Source organism: Betta splendens, chromosome 13 (genome assembly GCF_900634795.4).
Source record: "Betta splendens chromosome 13, fBetSpl5.4, whole genome shotgun sequence".
Lineage (NCBI taxonomy): Eukaryota > Metazoa > Chordata > Actinopteri > Anabantiformes > Osphronemidae > Betta > Betta splendens.
The window spans coordinates 6,318,609-6,334,552 of record NC_040893.2 but is presented as its reverse complement, the minus strand read 5'-3'; the positions used below and the strand labels follow the sequence as shown (position 1 = coordinate 6,334,552).

Below are 15,944 nucleotides of genomic sequence, written 5' to 3'. Positions count from 1 at the left end.
AAAGGAGTTATTCTACAGGTGGTCTACATCAATCATACTATGAGTGTTTTAGTGTTTTATCCATCAGGAAACTGCCTTCATCTACAACCCAAGCATGAAGAGATGGCAACTCAGATTCTTCACCCCAGGAATCCTCAGCACCAGCTCACTAGCCTCTGTAGATTAGATACCTGTAACAACTTTAGATACAGAGACATATTACTGTCAGATTTATCAAGAATGACAAAAAACATAATTAAAAGCAGTAAAAATACGTTAGGTCAATATATAATTTGAACCAATGCTTTTTGTTCCCAGGTAGGTCATGCAGTGATTGCTCTAAATATTAATGCACATTTTTTAAATAAAATTGTCAGAGCAGCAGCACAAGTAAGACAAAAACAGTGAAATGTGTAAATGTAAAATGTATTTATATTATTTCAGCTATGCTCTCAAACTTATTTATTTGTATAATGTAAGCTAAAGTAGTGTTATCTATTAACGAGAGTTTACCAGGTAAGTCGTGTTGTGAATATTCAAGCTGCACACGCCATTTAGCATTAGCAACCGCTAGTCACTTTGCAAATTACATAAATCAATTAAATTGAAGTAAATGCGACATTACCAATGAGACACATCTTGCATCAGCCGAAATGTGTTGACTTCAACAGCCTCCTCTTCAGCTTCAGGGTCAGATTCGGGATCGTAGACGTATGGTTCTACTACGCTACGAACCAGCTGACTAATGTCGTGCAGTTCTGTAGTGGGTCTTCTTCTTCTGTGGAGGATTGCGGTGGATTGCATTCTCAATGTCGCACTACTGCCACCTATTGTATCCTAACCGTGCGGTGGCTCGTATCAATGGAGCCAATTTAAAAAAAAAACAACAACAAAAAAGGTATGCGCTTCCGCACAGAGGTGTGGTGAGCAGCTTCGCTTGCGAAACGCCCAGAAAACACAGCGTTTGCTGATGGAGAGTGAAAACCACACATTGACAGGGGCAGTGTGGACGATCTGAAGGGTTTTATGGGATGAAAATTTACAGAGACCTTACTGAGACATTAAAGTCTAATATTTTTTAGAATGAAAAGCATGATATGACTCCTTTAAACACAATGTCCTTTTAGTGTATTTTGCGCTCCCTTTAAACAGCACAAACAGAGAGAAGCCAAACTCATTACTTGTAATATGTCACCGACCATAGGCATGAACTGTGAACAAAGCAAAAGCACCACTGTAACTGAAAACAGAAAATTCTCACAGGTAATAGCGTCTGTTGTCTAAAATCGATGCACTCAAACGGTTTAGAAATAACTGAACAATCTAGGTGAAATGTCAAGTACATAAAACGGAAGAAAGACAAAACATAAGACATTAATTTTAGACCATACGTCATAAATCATATCATAACTGCATAGAATAAGGAAGAGAAAACATTTGTCGTATAACACTGTGCAGTACAAAGTGGACCTGAGCAAACAGCGCCCTCTGGCAGGGTTGAGGATAAATGTAAAAGCTTACAGCATCTGGGATTCCCAGGCGGTCTCCCATCTAAGTACTAACCAGGCCCGACCCTGCTTAGCTTCCGAGATTAGACGAGATCGGCGCGTGCTCAGGGTGGTACGGCAGTAAGCGAGAGAAGAGCGTGACAGAAGCTCTTTTAAACTTGGCAAGCCACGACGTTGCTTCCATTTGCCTGGATGTGGCGTTTGTAAAAGACTTTGAGCATTTTGGGACGTACACATAAGGTGGCCATTTTGGCCTTAAACACAATGTGCTTTTTGTGTATTTCGCGCTCCCTTTAAACAGCACAAACAGAGAGAAGCCGAAGTCATTACTTGTAATATGTCACCGACCATAGGCATGAACTGTGAACAAAGCAAAAGCACCACTGTAACTGAAAACAGAAAATTCTCACAGGTAATAGCGTCTGTTGTCTAAGAATGATGCACTTTAAGGTCAAATATTTGACAAACATACAACAATCATATTACATAATATATCCCACACACTTAATGGATGTTTATAACTCAGGTGTTAAGATGTTAAAATGTGTGGTTAAAAAGTCAAATCTAATAATCTCATAATTATAAATCTAATAAATGATTTTTCTATTATATGTTCCTCTGTGTCACATAACATATAACATGTAATGCTGTAATAGTTTACAATGTAATACACACTCATGCTAGAGCGCACTCAAATATAAAAAATATTTAAATGTAAAACCCAAATAATGACATTAAAGACGAAGATTGTTTCTTGTAATAAAATCTAAATCTTCCAAATGTAAACATGTGTGATGTTTGGTTTCCTCTGGTGTCCTGGGACTTGGGTTAAAACATGATGACTGCTCACCTGCGGCTGAAAAGATATAAAGTCATGATGTCTAGAACAAACTGAGCTGGCACGAAGCAGCAAAATGTCTTTATTGATCTGGTTTCTCTTGGTTATACCAATGGGAAATGGAGATTCTCTGTGTCGCCTGCGAGCCTTTGCTCAACCACCTGAACTAGCCAAGGACGGCGATCTAGTTATTGGAGGCATATTTTCATTCCGCACAGGGCAGGAATATGTAATGAACATGTTTCAGAAAATACCAGAAGTACGAAAATGCTACAAGTATGTAATATCAGCTTTATGGATTTTAATTTAGTATGTGTCTCTGTGTGCTGCTGCAATTATGCAACATTTAAAGATATTACCAGGTCTGTCTTCTATACCTCCAGCCTAAATTTGAGAGAATTTAAATTTGCTCAGACAATGATCTTTGCTATAAATGAGATTAACAGAAATCCTGACATGCTGCCTGGTGTCAAACTTGGCTACAAGATTTATGACAACTGTGGAACCATGGACATACTGAGAGCTGCACTGGCACTGCTGAGTGGGCTGAAGGGAGAAATCAGCGGCAGCAGCTGCTCAGAAATTGAGTCAGTGCAAGCTGTCTTGGGACATTCAGGATCAGGACCAACTATTGCAATAGAGCAGGTTCTTGCAAGGTTTCATATACCTGTGGTGAGTCAAAGCAAATTTCTATGAAGGTTAATTTAATACGTTGTTAAGAGGTATGTGTCTGTTTTTATTTCTCCCATTTATTAAGATGCTTTTTCACAAAATCAAGACTAAATAAATATAGTAAATACTGATTTGCCATCATTAGTTGTATTTATATTTCATTGCAGATCAGCCATTTTGCCACCTGTGCCTGTCTAAGCAACAGAAATGAGTACCCAACTTTCTTCAGAACTATTCCCAGTGACTACTATCAGAGCAGAGCCCTTGCAAAGCTGGTTATGTACTTTGGATGGACCTGGATCGGCGCTATAGCCTCAGATAATGAATATGGTCTCAGTGGCATAACAGCATTTATTCAAGCAGCACGAGAGCTTGGAGTGTGCATTGAGTATTCAGAATTATTTGTATCAACAGATCCGCCTGACAGCCTTCAGAGAATAGTAAGAATCATTAGGCAATCGAGTTCCAAAGTGATTATGGCTTTTATGTCTCACAGAGAAATTACGTTGCTGGCAACAGAGTTGTTCAGACAAAATGTTAGCGATCTGCAGTGGGTTGGCAGTGATGCCTGGATCACGGATCCTTCGCTGGCTGAGAGTGAGGGGCACAGCATTCTAGTGGGCTCCCTGGGCTTTGTTGTGACTAACACTGTGATCCCAGGGCTGGAGGATCACTTGAGGCAGCTCCACCCGTCACAGTTTCCTAACAGCCAGTTTGTGAGAGATTTCTGGGAACACACGTTTGACTGCTCACTGAATAAAACAGCTGACACACAGTGGAAGTTGTGCAGTGGCTCTGAGAGCCTGCAGGGTGATCAGTCCTACTTTACAGATGTGTCTGAGCTGAGATTCATCAGCAATGTGTACAAGGCTGTATACGCAGTGGCCCATGCACTTAACAACCTGCTCACCTGCAAAGAGGGGGATGACCCTTCCTATAATGGCAACTGTCCTGACACTAAAAACATTGAACCCTGGCAGGTGGGAAAGCACAGGTTACGCACCATACAATCATAATGACTGGACTCTCTTGTTTATTCTCAGTATATTATATTGCTATTAGGTTCTGCAATATCTCAACACAGTGAATTTTACTCATAAGGAAGGAGAGAGAGTATATTTTGACAGCAATGGAGATTCACCAGCAAGATATGATCTTGTTAATTTACAAACAACACGTAAAGGAGGCATGGAAGGTGTAACAGTGGGGATTTATGATGCTTCTCTTCCTGACACTAATCAGTTCATCATGAATAACATCCCTATTGTTTGGGGTAATGAGCTAAACAAGGTAAAGCAGAGGATAATTTACTGAAAACCTTTTTGTGATTTAAATACTCAAATGTTAGCTGTGTTAAATTGTCCTTTTTTGTGAACAAGGTGCCTGAGTCAGTGTGCAGCAAGAGCTGTCTGCCTGGAACTAGTAAGGTCCTTCAGAGAGGAAGGCCCATCTGCTGTTATGACTGTATGCCATGTCCAGCAGGGGAGATCAGCAATTTAACCAGTAAAGACACAGACTAAATCTACAATACTTAGATTTTATTTAGGCCCAGAAAGAGAAAAACAACAAAAACTATGTCTATCTTAAACTATCTCATCTCATTTACTCTTTTCCTCCTCAGATTCAGTCCACTGCATGAAATGTCCATCAGAGTACTAGTCCAACAGTCGAAGAGACGCCTGCATCCCAAAACTAATGGAGTTCTTAGCATTTGATGAAATCCTTGCAATGCTGTTAGTCTTATTTTCATTTTTAGGAGTTTCTCTAACTGTAACAATAACAGCAATCTTTCACCAACACAGAGAAACGCCACTAGTACGAGCCAACAACTCTGAGCTGAGCTTCCTGCTGCTCTTCTCCTTGACTCTGTGCTTCCTGTGTTCTCTGACATTCATGGGACGACCCTCTGAGTGGTCCTGCATGCTGAGACACACAGCATTCGGCATTACCTTTGTCCTCTGTATGTCCTGTGTTCTTGGGAAAACTTTGGTGGTGTTAATGGCCTTCAGAGCTTCACTTCCAGGCAGTAATGCGATGAAATGGTTTGGACCAACACAGCAGAGACTCGGTATTTTGCTCTTCACTCTTATACAGGTTGTAATATGTGTCCTATGGCTGACAATCAACCCACCTTTTCCATATAAAAATATGAACCATTATAAAGAGAAGATTATTTTTGAGTGTGCTCTGGGATCAGCTGTAGGATTCTGGGCTGTACTTGGCTATATAGGTTTTCTAGCTCTGTTCTGTTTTTTTCTTGCTTTTCTGGCTCGGAAACTACCTGATAACTTTAATGAGGCCAAGTTTATCACCTTTAGCATGTTCATATTTTGTGCAGTGTGGATCACTTTTATTCCAGCTTATGTCAGCTCTCCTGGGAAGTTCACTGTGGCTGTGGAGATATTTGCTATTCAGGCATCCAGCTATGGGCTACTTATTTGCCTTTTTTTACCAAAATGTTTTATTATTTTGATTAGGCCTCAGTACAACAGTAAGAAACACATTATGGGAAAATCATCTGTAAGATGATTTTAATGTAAGATTTTAATATTGTTGTGTTATCCTTGTGTCTATGTCTAATCTGGTCTCATACTGGTAGAGTTAATAAATATTTATTCCCTTTAAAATGCTTTGGTTGTTCTTCACAACACATAATAAAAGCACAGTCAAATATGCTATGTTATTCAGATGAAAAGATGTTACATGGATTATGCATTTCAGTGGTGTATAATAAATGTACAGTTTATTTAATCCAGAATGGCTCAAGCTTTTGTACTTGTTGTACAAATACATCACTGCACGTTTTCTTTAATCCAAGTTAAAACCAAAGAAAAAAAGATCTGGCTGTAAGGTCCTAATTGTTTGTTTAGCGGTAGAGGAAGAGAACACACGCTCATGCAGAACAGGACATGTACCTGTGGTTTACAGAATAAAAGTTAAAAAATGAGTGCAGTCATGTGCTTCATCACAATTGTGAATATTTCATATGTGCAAGTAAAGGGTGATCTTAATTTAAAAGTTTAAAAGAAAACTGGATTAATTATGCCCTAAAGGTAGATCATGTAAATATGGTTTAAATTCACATACTGTAAAATGTAGTAGAAGTAAAGCATCAGCATCATCTTACATCAAATCACTAAATGATCATATGTAACTTAGAAAAAACAAATTGTTTATGAAGAAGTTTTGTTGAGAAACCTCCTGTGTGGTTTCTACATGCACAACAGTGATACAGAATTCCCTCGATGCTTATTAAAAAATATTTGCTGTCATGCCCAAGTTCAAAACATACAATGACGCAATAAAAGGGGCATAATGAATATATAAACAACAGAAGGAAAAACACAATAAGGTAAATAAGTCACAGATGTTGGCTGTTGATTTAATTACCCTGTGGCTTGGCTCTGGTGGGAAATCTGCCGAAAGGCCCTAAAACAGATGAGTACAGGAGAGATTAAACATTGCGACATGTTGCTATTTCCTTTCACACAACAACAGGAACATCAGGTGGCATATTCCATAAAGTGGAAAAACAATATGGGATAAACTAATTAATATGTTTGTCACAACATGTGTTACAATAAATTAATTAGGGGTTGTTTTGATCTGGCCTTCTTTTCCTGTTGTTGGTTTTCTCTAAACCTCTACTGTGTCTCTGCCACCTGTTGCATCAGAAATTTTAAATGTGTACTAAAAAATGTTGACCTAATATAATAAAATAGAAAAAAACACTAAATATTAGGATCATGATATTTTTATTACTATAATTGTAATAATAATTTCAGTTGTTACTTAATCCTAAAGATTCTTTTTACATAACTAGTTTATATAATACATGCCGTTGTTGCTCTTGTTTAAATATTTGAGCTAGACCTCTGTCATTATTTAGGATTAAAAAAAAACACATCATAGTACAAGTCAGAGCCTCACAGATGCATCAAAGCACAGTGTGTTCTGTTCATTCATGTTATGTGTCTGCAGGCCTGCATGATGTTCTGCATGATTCCCATTCTGTACATTTCTGTTTAGCTTCCTGATGTACAGCATGTCAAATATATATTTATTCATTAGCATGTTTTGAAACTCTTAGTTGGTGATTCTTGACCCTTAAACCGCCGCCTTAACGTGGGGTGGGGGGGGCTAGAGAGTTTCATGACCCAGGACACGCTGGAGGGACTATGTCTCTCGACTGGCCTGGGAACCCTTGGGTTCCCACCGGAAGAGCTAGAGGAAGCGTCCAGAGAGAGTGAAGTCTAGAGTTCTTTGCTAAGACTGCTGCCCCCGTGACCCGGCTCCGGATAAAGCGGTTGAAAATGGATGGATAGATGGATTGATGAAAAATAAGTGGCATCATGTCAACAGATCTCCCTAATAACTGTGTTACAATCTAAAGTAAAGCTGCTCAGTGTCAAATATGAGATGGTGTCGATGTTCTCAGTTAATTATTTCAATGTGCTTGTGTTCAGAGCAGGTCATAAAAAGAGTTGTGGGGGCGACCAGTAGAGTAGAGCAATGCTGCTGCTGAAGCTGATTGACCTGGTTCTTCTGATCAGGATGGTTAAGCCCGTGTTTTGGCTGCTGGAGAGGATGCAGCCGTCTGAAATGACCAAGGCTGGAGACTTAACTTTAGGTGGTGTCTTCAGCTTTTGCACTGTTTACATGGGCCATCTACAGGGTAACATACCATCGTCTGTATCCTGGGGAGGCCACTCCCAGCATTTATTCACTTCTTAAGATTCACAAGGAAGGAGCCACTCTCATACTCGGCAGCATAAACTCTGTCACATATACTGTAACATTAAAAAAGTCTTCACTATCCTGGCAACGTTGGTAGGACACACAGACCATCACATGCAAAATGCTAAGGACTTTACAACCAAAGTCAGGTCAGGGAAATGTGAATGGATATGGATGAAATCATGGTATCGTTTGATGTAACATCACTCTTCACCAGCATCTCCATCAGTGATGCCCTAACAGCCATTAGGAGGAGACTGGGGGAGGACAGCTCTCTCCGCACCAGAAGCAAACTCAACTCAGACCAAATATGTTCACTGCTGAAATTGTGGCTTAACACCACATATTTCAGCTACAGAGGTGACTTTTACAGACAGTGGCATGGTTGTGCTATGGGCTCTCCAGTGTCAACCACTGTTGCTAACCTGTGCTTGGAAGAAGTGGAGAAAGAGGCCATCAACTCCTTTCCAGGAATGGCCCCAGCACACTGCTTCAGATATTTTACACTCAAAATAAAAGCGGGGCAAGCTTTCACCAACCACATCAATACAATAGACAACATCATCAGGTTCACCAAAGAACAAAACAAAAACAACAGCCGTAGGTAATTGAAGAAGTCCTTTAACCTTTAGCCAGTTATCACCCACCCACCCACACAGATCAAAATCTGTTGCTTGACTCTCATTACCCACTACAACACAAAATCGGAGTCATCCGGACCATGAATCACATCGCAGAGAACATCCCCACTCCTATTGAAGTGAAGAGAAAGGAAGACAGGCATCTAAAGACAGCCCTTAAGACCTGTTGCTACCCTAGATGGGCCTTCAAGAAAGCATCAGTACAGTCCAGATAAAGGACTACAGAACAGCGTGAGACCTAGGGCAGTGGAGGTATATCAGCGGTGTTCCAGAAAAGCTGAAAAAGATTTTTGGGAACTACTGTATACTGATTTATTTGAAACCCACTAATACACTCAGACAGAAACTTGTTCACCCAAAGGATCAGACATCTAAACACAAGACATGCAACATAGTTTATGCAGTCCAGTGCAGTGAAGAGTGCTCAGAGCTGCACATCGATGAAGCCAAACAGCCTCTACACTGAAGGATGACCCAACACAGCTGGAACAACACATCAGGCCCAGTTTCAGCAATGTATCTTCATCTGAATTTTTGAAGATAATGAAGTTCATATTCTAAACAGAAAAGACAAGTGGTTTGAGAAAGAGGTAAGGGAGCATTACAGTATGTCTCCCATTTATCATGCTGCCCTTTCATCTATCCCAAAAAACAGACCACTCCACAAGTGAAGACCACTTCACAAGTCCAAAGGAAAGGACAAACCCAACAACTCTTTAACTATAGAGGATGCACTTTTGTTCTCATAACGTCCTTAGGAAATTCTTACTGAAAGATACTGTAAATGTGTGGCCTTTAGCCAACTTCCGTTAGGTTGAAGAAGTCTCCTGGATTGTTGGTGAAATGCTTCTACTAAAAAGACGGAATCCAGTTGACATGACTCAACTTTCGACTATTCCACCTGGATGACTGAGAATCTACACCAACATATGTTAGTTTACAATGAATGGCATAAAGATAGTGTGGGGAGGCAGCCGTCACACAGTACGTGTCAGTGTGATGTCCTCTTTGTGCTTACATCTCTGTGTCAGTCACAATGCTGTTCTGCATAATATTCCATAAGCCCCGAGAATAAGAGCTCAATTCCAAATGTATTGGTAAATTTATTATTTTTATGTTTTTGAATGTATTGCCAATGATTCAATTAAAGTACACTGTATTTCATCCTCATCTCAGCCACATATTGATGCTGCATTTAACGCTAAGCCGCCGGTCAGGCATGCACGGCTCCAAGACCAAGAGTTAAGTACTGTAAAAGTTTTTTTAATCACAGAATCCAAGTGGTACAGACAAAGGTCAAGGCACAGATAAACACAGGCTGATGGCGGTCAGACCAAGCTCTGGTAAAAAAAAAAAAAAAAACAACTGTCAAGGCTACAGTACAACAAGCACAAGGCTGGTGGTCAAAAACTGGTACACAATCTAGGTCGGTCGCAGGAACAAGAACACAGCAATGGAAAGGGGTGAGTATGCGCAACAATCTGGCAAAGCATGGAGGTGAATACTGGAGTATAAGTAGCAACGTAAATGACTAATTGCACATAGCTGGTGAAATCACATGACTAGAACATCAAACAAGAACTAAACGGGACAGGGCAAAACTGGAAATGGAGAGAAAATAAAACAGAAAATGGCTGCAGTAACAACTTAGAATTGTGACAGAGAGCTGTCTACTAAAAAAAACACAAAGCCCAGCAAAAAAGAAAGCTAGTTTGTTGTTATGAGTGTTTGCCTTGTGAAGGAGAAATCAGCAACACTACAGGTTTGATTAACTCTGTTACTTTACTTTACTACCATTTTTACCAGATTTAATAAATCCAGCCAGTGGTCCTAAGTCTACAGCAACAGCGCCACTAGATACGTTTGGTCCCAGCATCAACACCTCAGTCTTTGAATCATTAAAATATGAAAAGTTTAGAGCCATCCAGGCCTTAATGTTTGTCAAGCATTTCAGCAATGTCCTGACAGAGAAACCATCTTTTTAATTGAGTGGTACGTAAATGTGACAGTCATCAGCATAAAATAAAGACTACTTCACACATCATCTTGATCATAGTATCATAATCTTGAAGAATGTCACGAACACACGGCTGAGGACCCAAATGCACAGCACACTCTCGGGCTTGGTGAATTAAGCAGGGTTTTTATTGTACAACGTCGTCAAGCAGTCCGGGTCATACACAGGATGTCTCAGCATGAGGTACAATGAGAAACAGGCAAGATCGGGTCCAGGAGGCAGGCAGTGGTTCGGTACACGGATAGACTCGGCAGCGGTACAGATAAGGGCTAGACAAACTCACTGGTCCGACGGTCAGGCAAACGCCACAATCCAGACGAAGGTACAGAGGAGGGTGAGGCAGGAATCGGCGGTCAAGAACAGGCAAGATCAACAACACAAAATAACAAGACTAGAACGCTGGATAGTGGTGCAAGGATTCAACAATCTGTCGTCTGACTGTTGGCTGAGGTGGTGCTTAAATACTGGGTGTGATTACTGATTACTGACAGGTGTGCGTGGTGAACCGGTATGACAGAAAACAGCTGAGGCGAAACAGGAAGTCCTTTCAACATAAAACCGGAACTGACATAAATTGTGACAAAGATCAGTACATTATTTCTTACCAATCTCCTCCTCCTTATAGAGATCATTTCTCATTTGGCTCGAACTTTTTATTGTTCATTCAATATTTTTATATTTTTATTATTTTATAAGTAATTCATGAATAAAATATTACAGTATATTGTTAGAAAAATAAGAATGGGGGATACAAAGAAAAAACACATTTCTATCATCAATATCATTTATTTATTTTGTGTTCAGACTTTTTATAGAAAGAGCTGTATACACATGAAGGCCTTACACTGAGCATGCCGTGTTATTGTTGTAATACACGTGACATCACTGAAATGTACCTCCCAAGCCAGCAGTAGTGCACCTCTGAGAATGGTTCACCAAGTTGCCTCCTATGTCTTGGTAGCAAAGAGGAAACTATAAAAGCGCATCATTTCTGGAAACGTGGCTGTGCCAAAGGTGAGACTCTGAGATGAAAGCAGTCACAGTGGTCTTCCTGGCACTGTTCTCCTGGATGGTGTCCTCTGGTACATGGCTCAGCCTGGACCACTGTGCTGATCACAGTCAGTATGGCACTGATGAAGAGACAAAGGTTTCCAGCTCAAGAGCATCATACATAAATGCTGTTATTCAAGGTAAAACAAATGTGACACAAACATGTGTGAGGTGAGTAAATTATAGCATTTTACTGTGTTTTTTCCAGTTGTATATTGCTTGTTTTTATTGAGGAGGTGGATGCCTCAGTGTGTTTTCCTACTGACTGAATCCCAATTAATGTGTAATTGAATGATGCAGGAAACCAACCAACCTAAACACCATATTGAGAAACCCCTCAAAAGGCAATTAGATAATCTCTAAAGAAGCTCTTGTGACTCAGTTAGAACTTCATTTTTTTACTATAGTTAAAGACACAAATTTCATTATTATGCTGTTGTCACTGCATTGTTGGATCTAGTGGCTTCCATTTATAGTGGTAAAAAAGCTTTAAGGCTCAGTGTGACAGTTAAGGGCTGTAGATGTGAGATGACTTGCTAGATAATGTGATCATATTCAGCACTTTCTCCAACACCAGTGTTGCTGTGGAAAGGGATTCCACTCAGGGCAAAATCACTAAGGACTTTTTGGTCTTTCTAGCTGTGACTTTGATTTGCTTGCTCTTTCACAGTTGTATGAACCTGTTGCAAATACAGAAGGACAGACTGAAGCAAAGTGAGCATGTGTGCAAATGTAACATTCAGCAGTCGTTGGCGTGTTCTGTGTCAAAGGCTGGTTGTGTCCTTCACAGGGTAAAGGTGAATATTACCACGACACAGCGAAAGCCTAATGTTTACGACATTTCCAACATGAAATGTACTGTATGAATGATCTGTGTTTTTAATGTGTGTTCAGGTTTCTTTCAGACAGACTGACAGTCACAGCAAGCCTTTAAATCGCAGCATTGTTTCTGAATGTCACTGCTTCTGCAGCATAACCCGTGTTAAAGTGAAAAGCTGGGAAACAACTGGCTGCTGCTCCTTTAAGGTCACAGTCGTGCCAATATGTTTCCGCAGACAGTTTGAAGCTGCAGTCCTAAAAGTCTGCATACTGTCTGAGATCCAAGTAGGCCTGATGTCCTCAGATGGTTTAAGGAAGGGTCATGTCAGGATCTGCTGCCCACAGGTTTGCATGTCCACTTATATTATTTGCTATGAAATATAATATATCAATTTCTGTCATGCATTTGCTGTTTGCATAATAAATAATTTTTATATCCTGTTCTTAGATGCTGTCAAATTTCGTTGTGACTTATTGCCAAAAATACATATTTTTACCACAAGGTAGGCAGTTATATTTTTAAATATCAACCATGTGATGTTTTGATTAATTGATCACTGCAATTGTTTAATTCATGTCTAATGTCAATCCCTTTTTCCTCAGATAGAATCAAATATATTGCACACGCAGGCAGCGCAGGGCCCCTGTGGGTCACACTCAACAGCAGATGGGTTAGAAGACTTTTCCTGGTAGCTGTGTTGCTTCTTGGAATTTATATGACGAGACTTAAAATGTTACCAGACAGAGTCAGTGCTCGTGGCAGGAATGTCACCATAGTGATTCTGTTTGCAATGGCATTTCAAAGCTCTCCGTCACTGACTGTCCATCTGTCCCCTGAGTGGACCCATATAGTTGTCGTCATCTGCTTTTCATGCGCTCTGAGGAGAGCTGTGCACATGCTACTTGCCTGCAGGTTCTGTCTCACACAGCAGAAATTTAGAGCCCTGCCTGTGACTGTGTTGCTTTTTTGGTTGACATTCAGACCATCGTTCCCAAACAAGAATAGCAAAGACTGTCATGAAGACATCCTGGGTGAAAGCAGTATGGGATCCTTATTAAAATGTTGGGTTGCCTTGAGGCAAATAGAGCTACTGGTCACTTTGTACTGTATGGTTGTTTTCTTTCCTTGTTTGTTGCAATCCATTGTTACCAAGTTGAATTTTTTGAGTCTTTTCTTACATGTGCACCTGGTAACTTGTCTCCAGAATACAAGGCTACCGATAAAGTATGTTCTCATTATTAGAATCAACAGGGTTTAAATATTCATCATCATATTAAAAACACAATGTTGGTGCTTTTACTCAATGTTCCTTTTCTTTGTATCATTTTAATAAATTGGAAGACACTTAGACTTAGCATGAATCAGCTTTCTTGTGCTATCCTACTTTACGCATTTGACACTTTTTAATATGGCTCAAATACAGTTTGTTAAAAGTGTTTGTCTCCTGTGTGTTTCCTTAAATTATATAAATATTTGTAATTGAAAAACATCTGATAATGAAAATGTTGAAATGTAAAATATATAAAATATCATATTTTATTTTAAATATAATAAAAAATTATTTAAAAAAAATTATATATACACAAATTAATCTGATACAAACTGATTGTCATGTTGCTAACAGTGAGGCCTGAATCTTTCTACACATGTACATTGTCTTAACTACATATTTTAATGCTCAATAGACAAAGCTCAATAGAGATTTTAGATTTTGTGCAGCAGGTTTCCTGCAGTTTAATTTATATAATAAAAGCTTTGATCGCACTGAATTATTTTTAAACTTACATTTTTTTTCAGGTTCCAACATCCTTTTGTTCAAATTTTTGTCCAGTAGGAACCAGAAAAGCTCAAATTAAAGGAAAACCAACCTGTTGTTTTGACTGTGTCGCGTGTGTTGAAGGAACCAAAACTAATTCAACAGGTAACACAAACCTGCATTAAAACCGAGTTTGACGTTCAGTACTGAACACAACATACAGTATAGTATATTCTATAGCATTACAACAAACAAACCCGACATACTGTAGTAGTTGTGGACAAACAAGAGAACTGTAGAACACCAGGAAGAAGGAGCACAAGAAGATTGAGAAGATATATTTATATGTGTATATGTATATTTTTATTCTTTTACTTATTTTTCTCTTTGTGTCATTCTGAATATCTATAAAGCAACACTCCCTCTTTCTGTTTATCCTCATCAGGTGCAGCAGAGTGCTCACCCTGTCCACAGGAATACTGGTCCAATGAGAGGAAGGATAAGTGTATTCCTAAAACCATTGAGTTCCTGACATACCAGGAGCCCATAGGAATAGCAGTCACAGTGGTATCTCTGCTAGGAGCCTCTCTGTCACTGGCCACGTTGATGGTTTATATCCGCTACAGAGAAACTCCTGTGATTAAGGCCAGCAACTCTGAGCTGAGCTGTTTCCTCTTGTTCTCTCTCTTGCTGTGTTTTCTCTGTCCTCTCACTTTCATTGGCAGACCAACAGTCTGGACATGCATGCTACGCCACACAGCGTTTGGTGTGACCTTTGTCCTTTGTATTTCCAGTGTCTTGGGAAAAACTATTGTTGTTGTCACAGCTTTCAAAGCCACATGTCCCGGCAACAAAGCTGCAACTAAGTTTGGTCCCTCACAGCAAAGGATCATCGTTTGCTCCTGCACTGTGATACAGATAATCACCTGCGTATTGTGGCTTAGACTGAACCCACCTTTCCCAGACATGGTTTTTAGATACAGCAATAAGAAGATTGTTTTAGAATGTAACCTAGGCTCTGAGGCAGCTTTCTACGCAGTGCTGGGCTACATAGGACTCCTGGCAATAGCATGTTCAGTTCTGGCATTTCTTGCTAGAAAGTTGCCTGATAACTTTAATGAGGCTAAGTTCATCACGTTCAGTATGCTGATTTTCTGTGCTGTGTGGATCGCCTTCATCCCAGCCTACATCAGCTCTCCAGGAAAGTTCACTGTAGCTGCTGAAACATTTGCAATTTTGGCTTCAGCATTTGGCTTATTAATTTGCATTTTTACACCTAAATGTTACATTATATTGATCAAACCAGAGAAAAATACCAAAAAATATGTCATGTGTAAAAATTTAAGAAGTATACTTTCTTAGTCATAGTATGTGTAAAAAGCAAGCTTACATGGAATTCTATGTTTAAAGAAAAGTTTTCTTTAATGTAATGTTATGTAATGTAAGTGTGTAGGATGAATATGCAACTGTATATGTAACTGCACTGTACAGTTTCAAAGCAACCAATCACAAAGCTTTTTATATTTTCTATTTTCAATGTTCCTTTTCTTTGTATCATTTTAATAAATTGGAAGACACTTAGACTTAGCATGAATCAGCTTTCTTGTGCTATCCTACTTTACGCATTTGACACTTTTTAATATGGCTCAAATACAGTTTGTTAAAAGGGTTTGTCTCCTGTGTGTTTCCTTAAATTATATAAATATTTGTAATTGAAAAACATCTGATAATGAAAATGTTGAAATGTAAAATATATAAAATATCATATTTTATTTTAAATATAATAAAAAAATATTTAAAAAAAATTATATATACACAAATTAATCTGATACAAACTGATTGTCATGTTGCTAACAGTGAGGCCTGAATCTTTCTACACATGTACATTGTCTTAACTACAGATTTTAATGCTCAATAGACAAAGCT

General features: G+C 39.2%; 2 protein-coding genes and 2 pseudogenes across 2 annotated transcripts; 3 read left to right on the top strand and 1 right to left on the bottom strand.

Moving 5' to 3' along the window:
- Positions 1 to 1,493: 1,493 nt before the first annotated feature.
- LOC114868746 (5S ribosomal RNA) lies at positions 1,494 to 1,613 on the bottom strand (annotated as a pseudogene).
- Positions 1,614 to 2,742: 1,129 nt separating this feature from the next.
- Positions 2,743 to 4,633, top strand: LOC114868533 (extracellular calcium-sensing receptor-like). The gene is made up of 4 exons (XM_041073583.1): positions 2,743 to 2,997; positions 3,165 to 3,977; positions 4,060 to 4,287; positions 4,377 to 4,633. The coding sequence occupies exons 1-4, from the start codon at positions 2,743 to 2,745 to the stop codon at positions 4,515 to 4,517; spliced, it is 1,437 nt and encodes a 478-aa protein (XP_040929517.1). The 3' UTR covers positions 4,518 to 4,633.
- LOC121202696 (extracellular calcium-sensing receptor-like) lies at positions 4,634 to 5,582 on the top strand. The gene has a single exon (XM_041073584.1). The coding sequence runs from the start codon at positions 4,693 to 4,695 to the stop codon at positions 5,524 to 5,526; it is 834 nt and encodes a 277-aa protein (XP_040929518.1). The 5' UTR covers positions 4,634 to 4,692; the 3' UTR covers positions 5,527 to 5,582.
- A 1,927-nt stretch (positions 5,583 to 7,509) lies between these two features.
- On the top strand, positions 7,510 to 14,790 carry LOC114868200 (uncharacterized; annotated as a pseudogene).
- Positions 14,791 to 15,944: the final 1,154 nt, after the last annotated feature.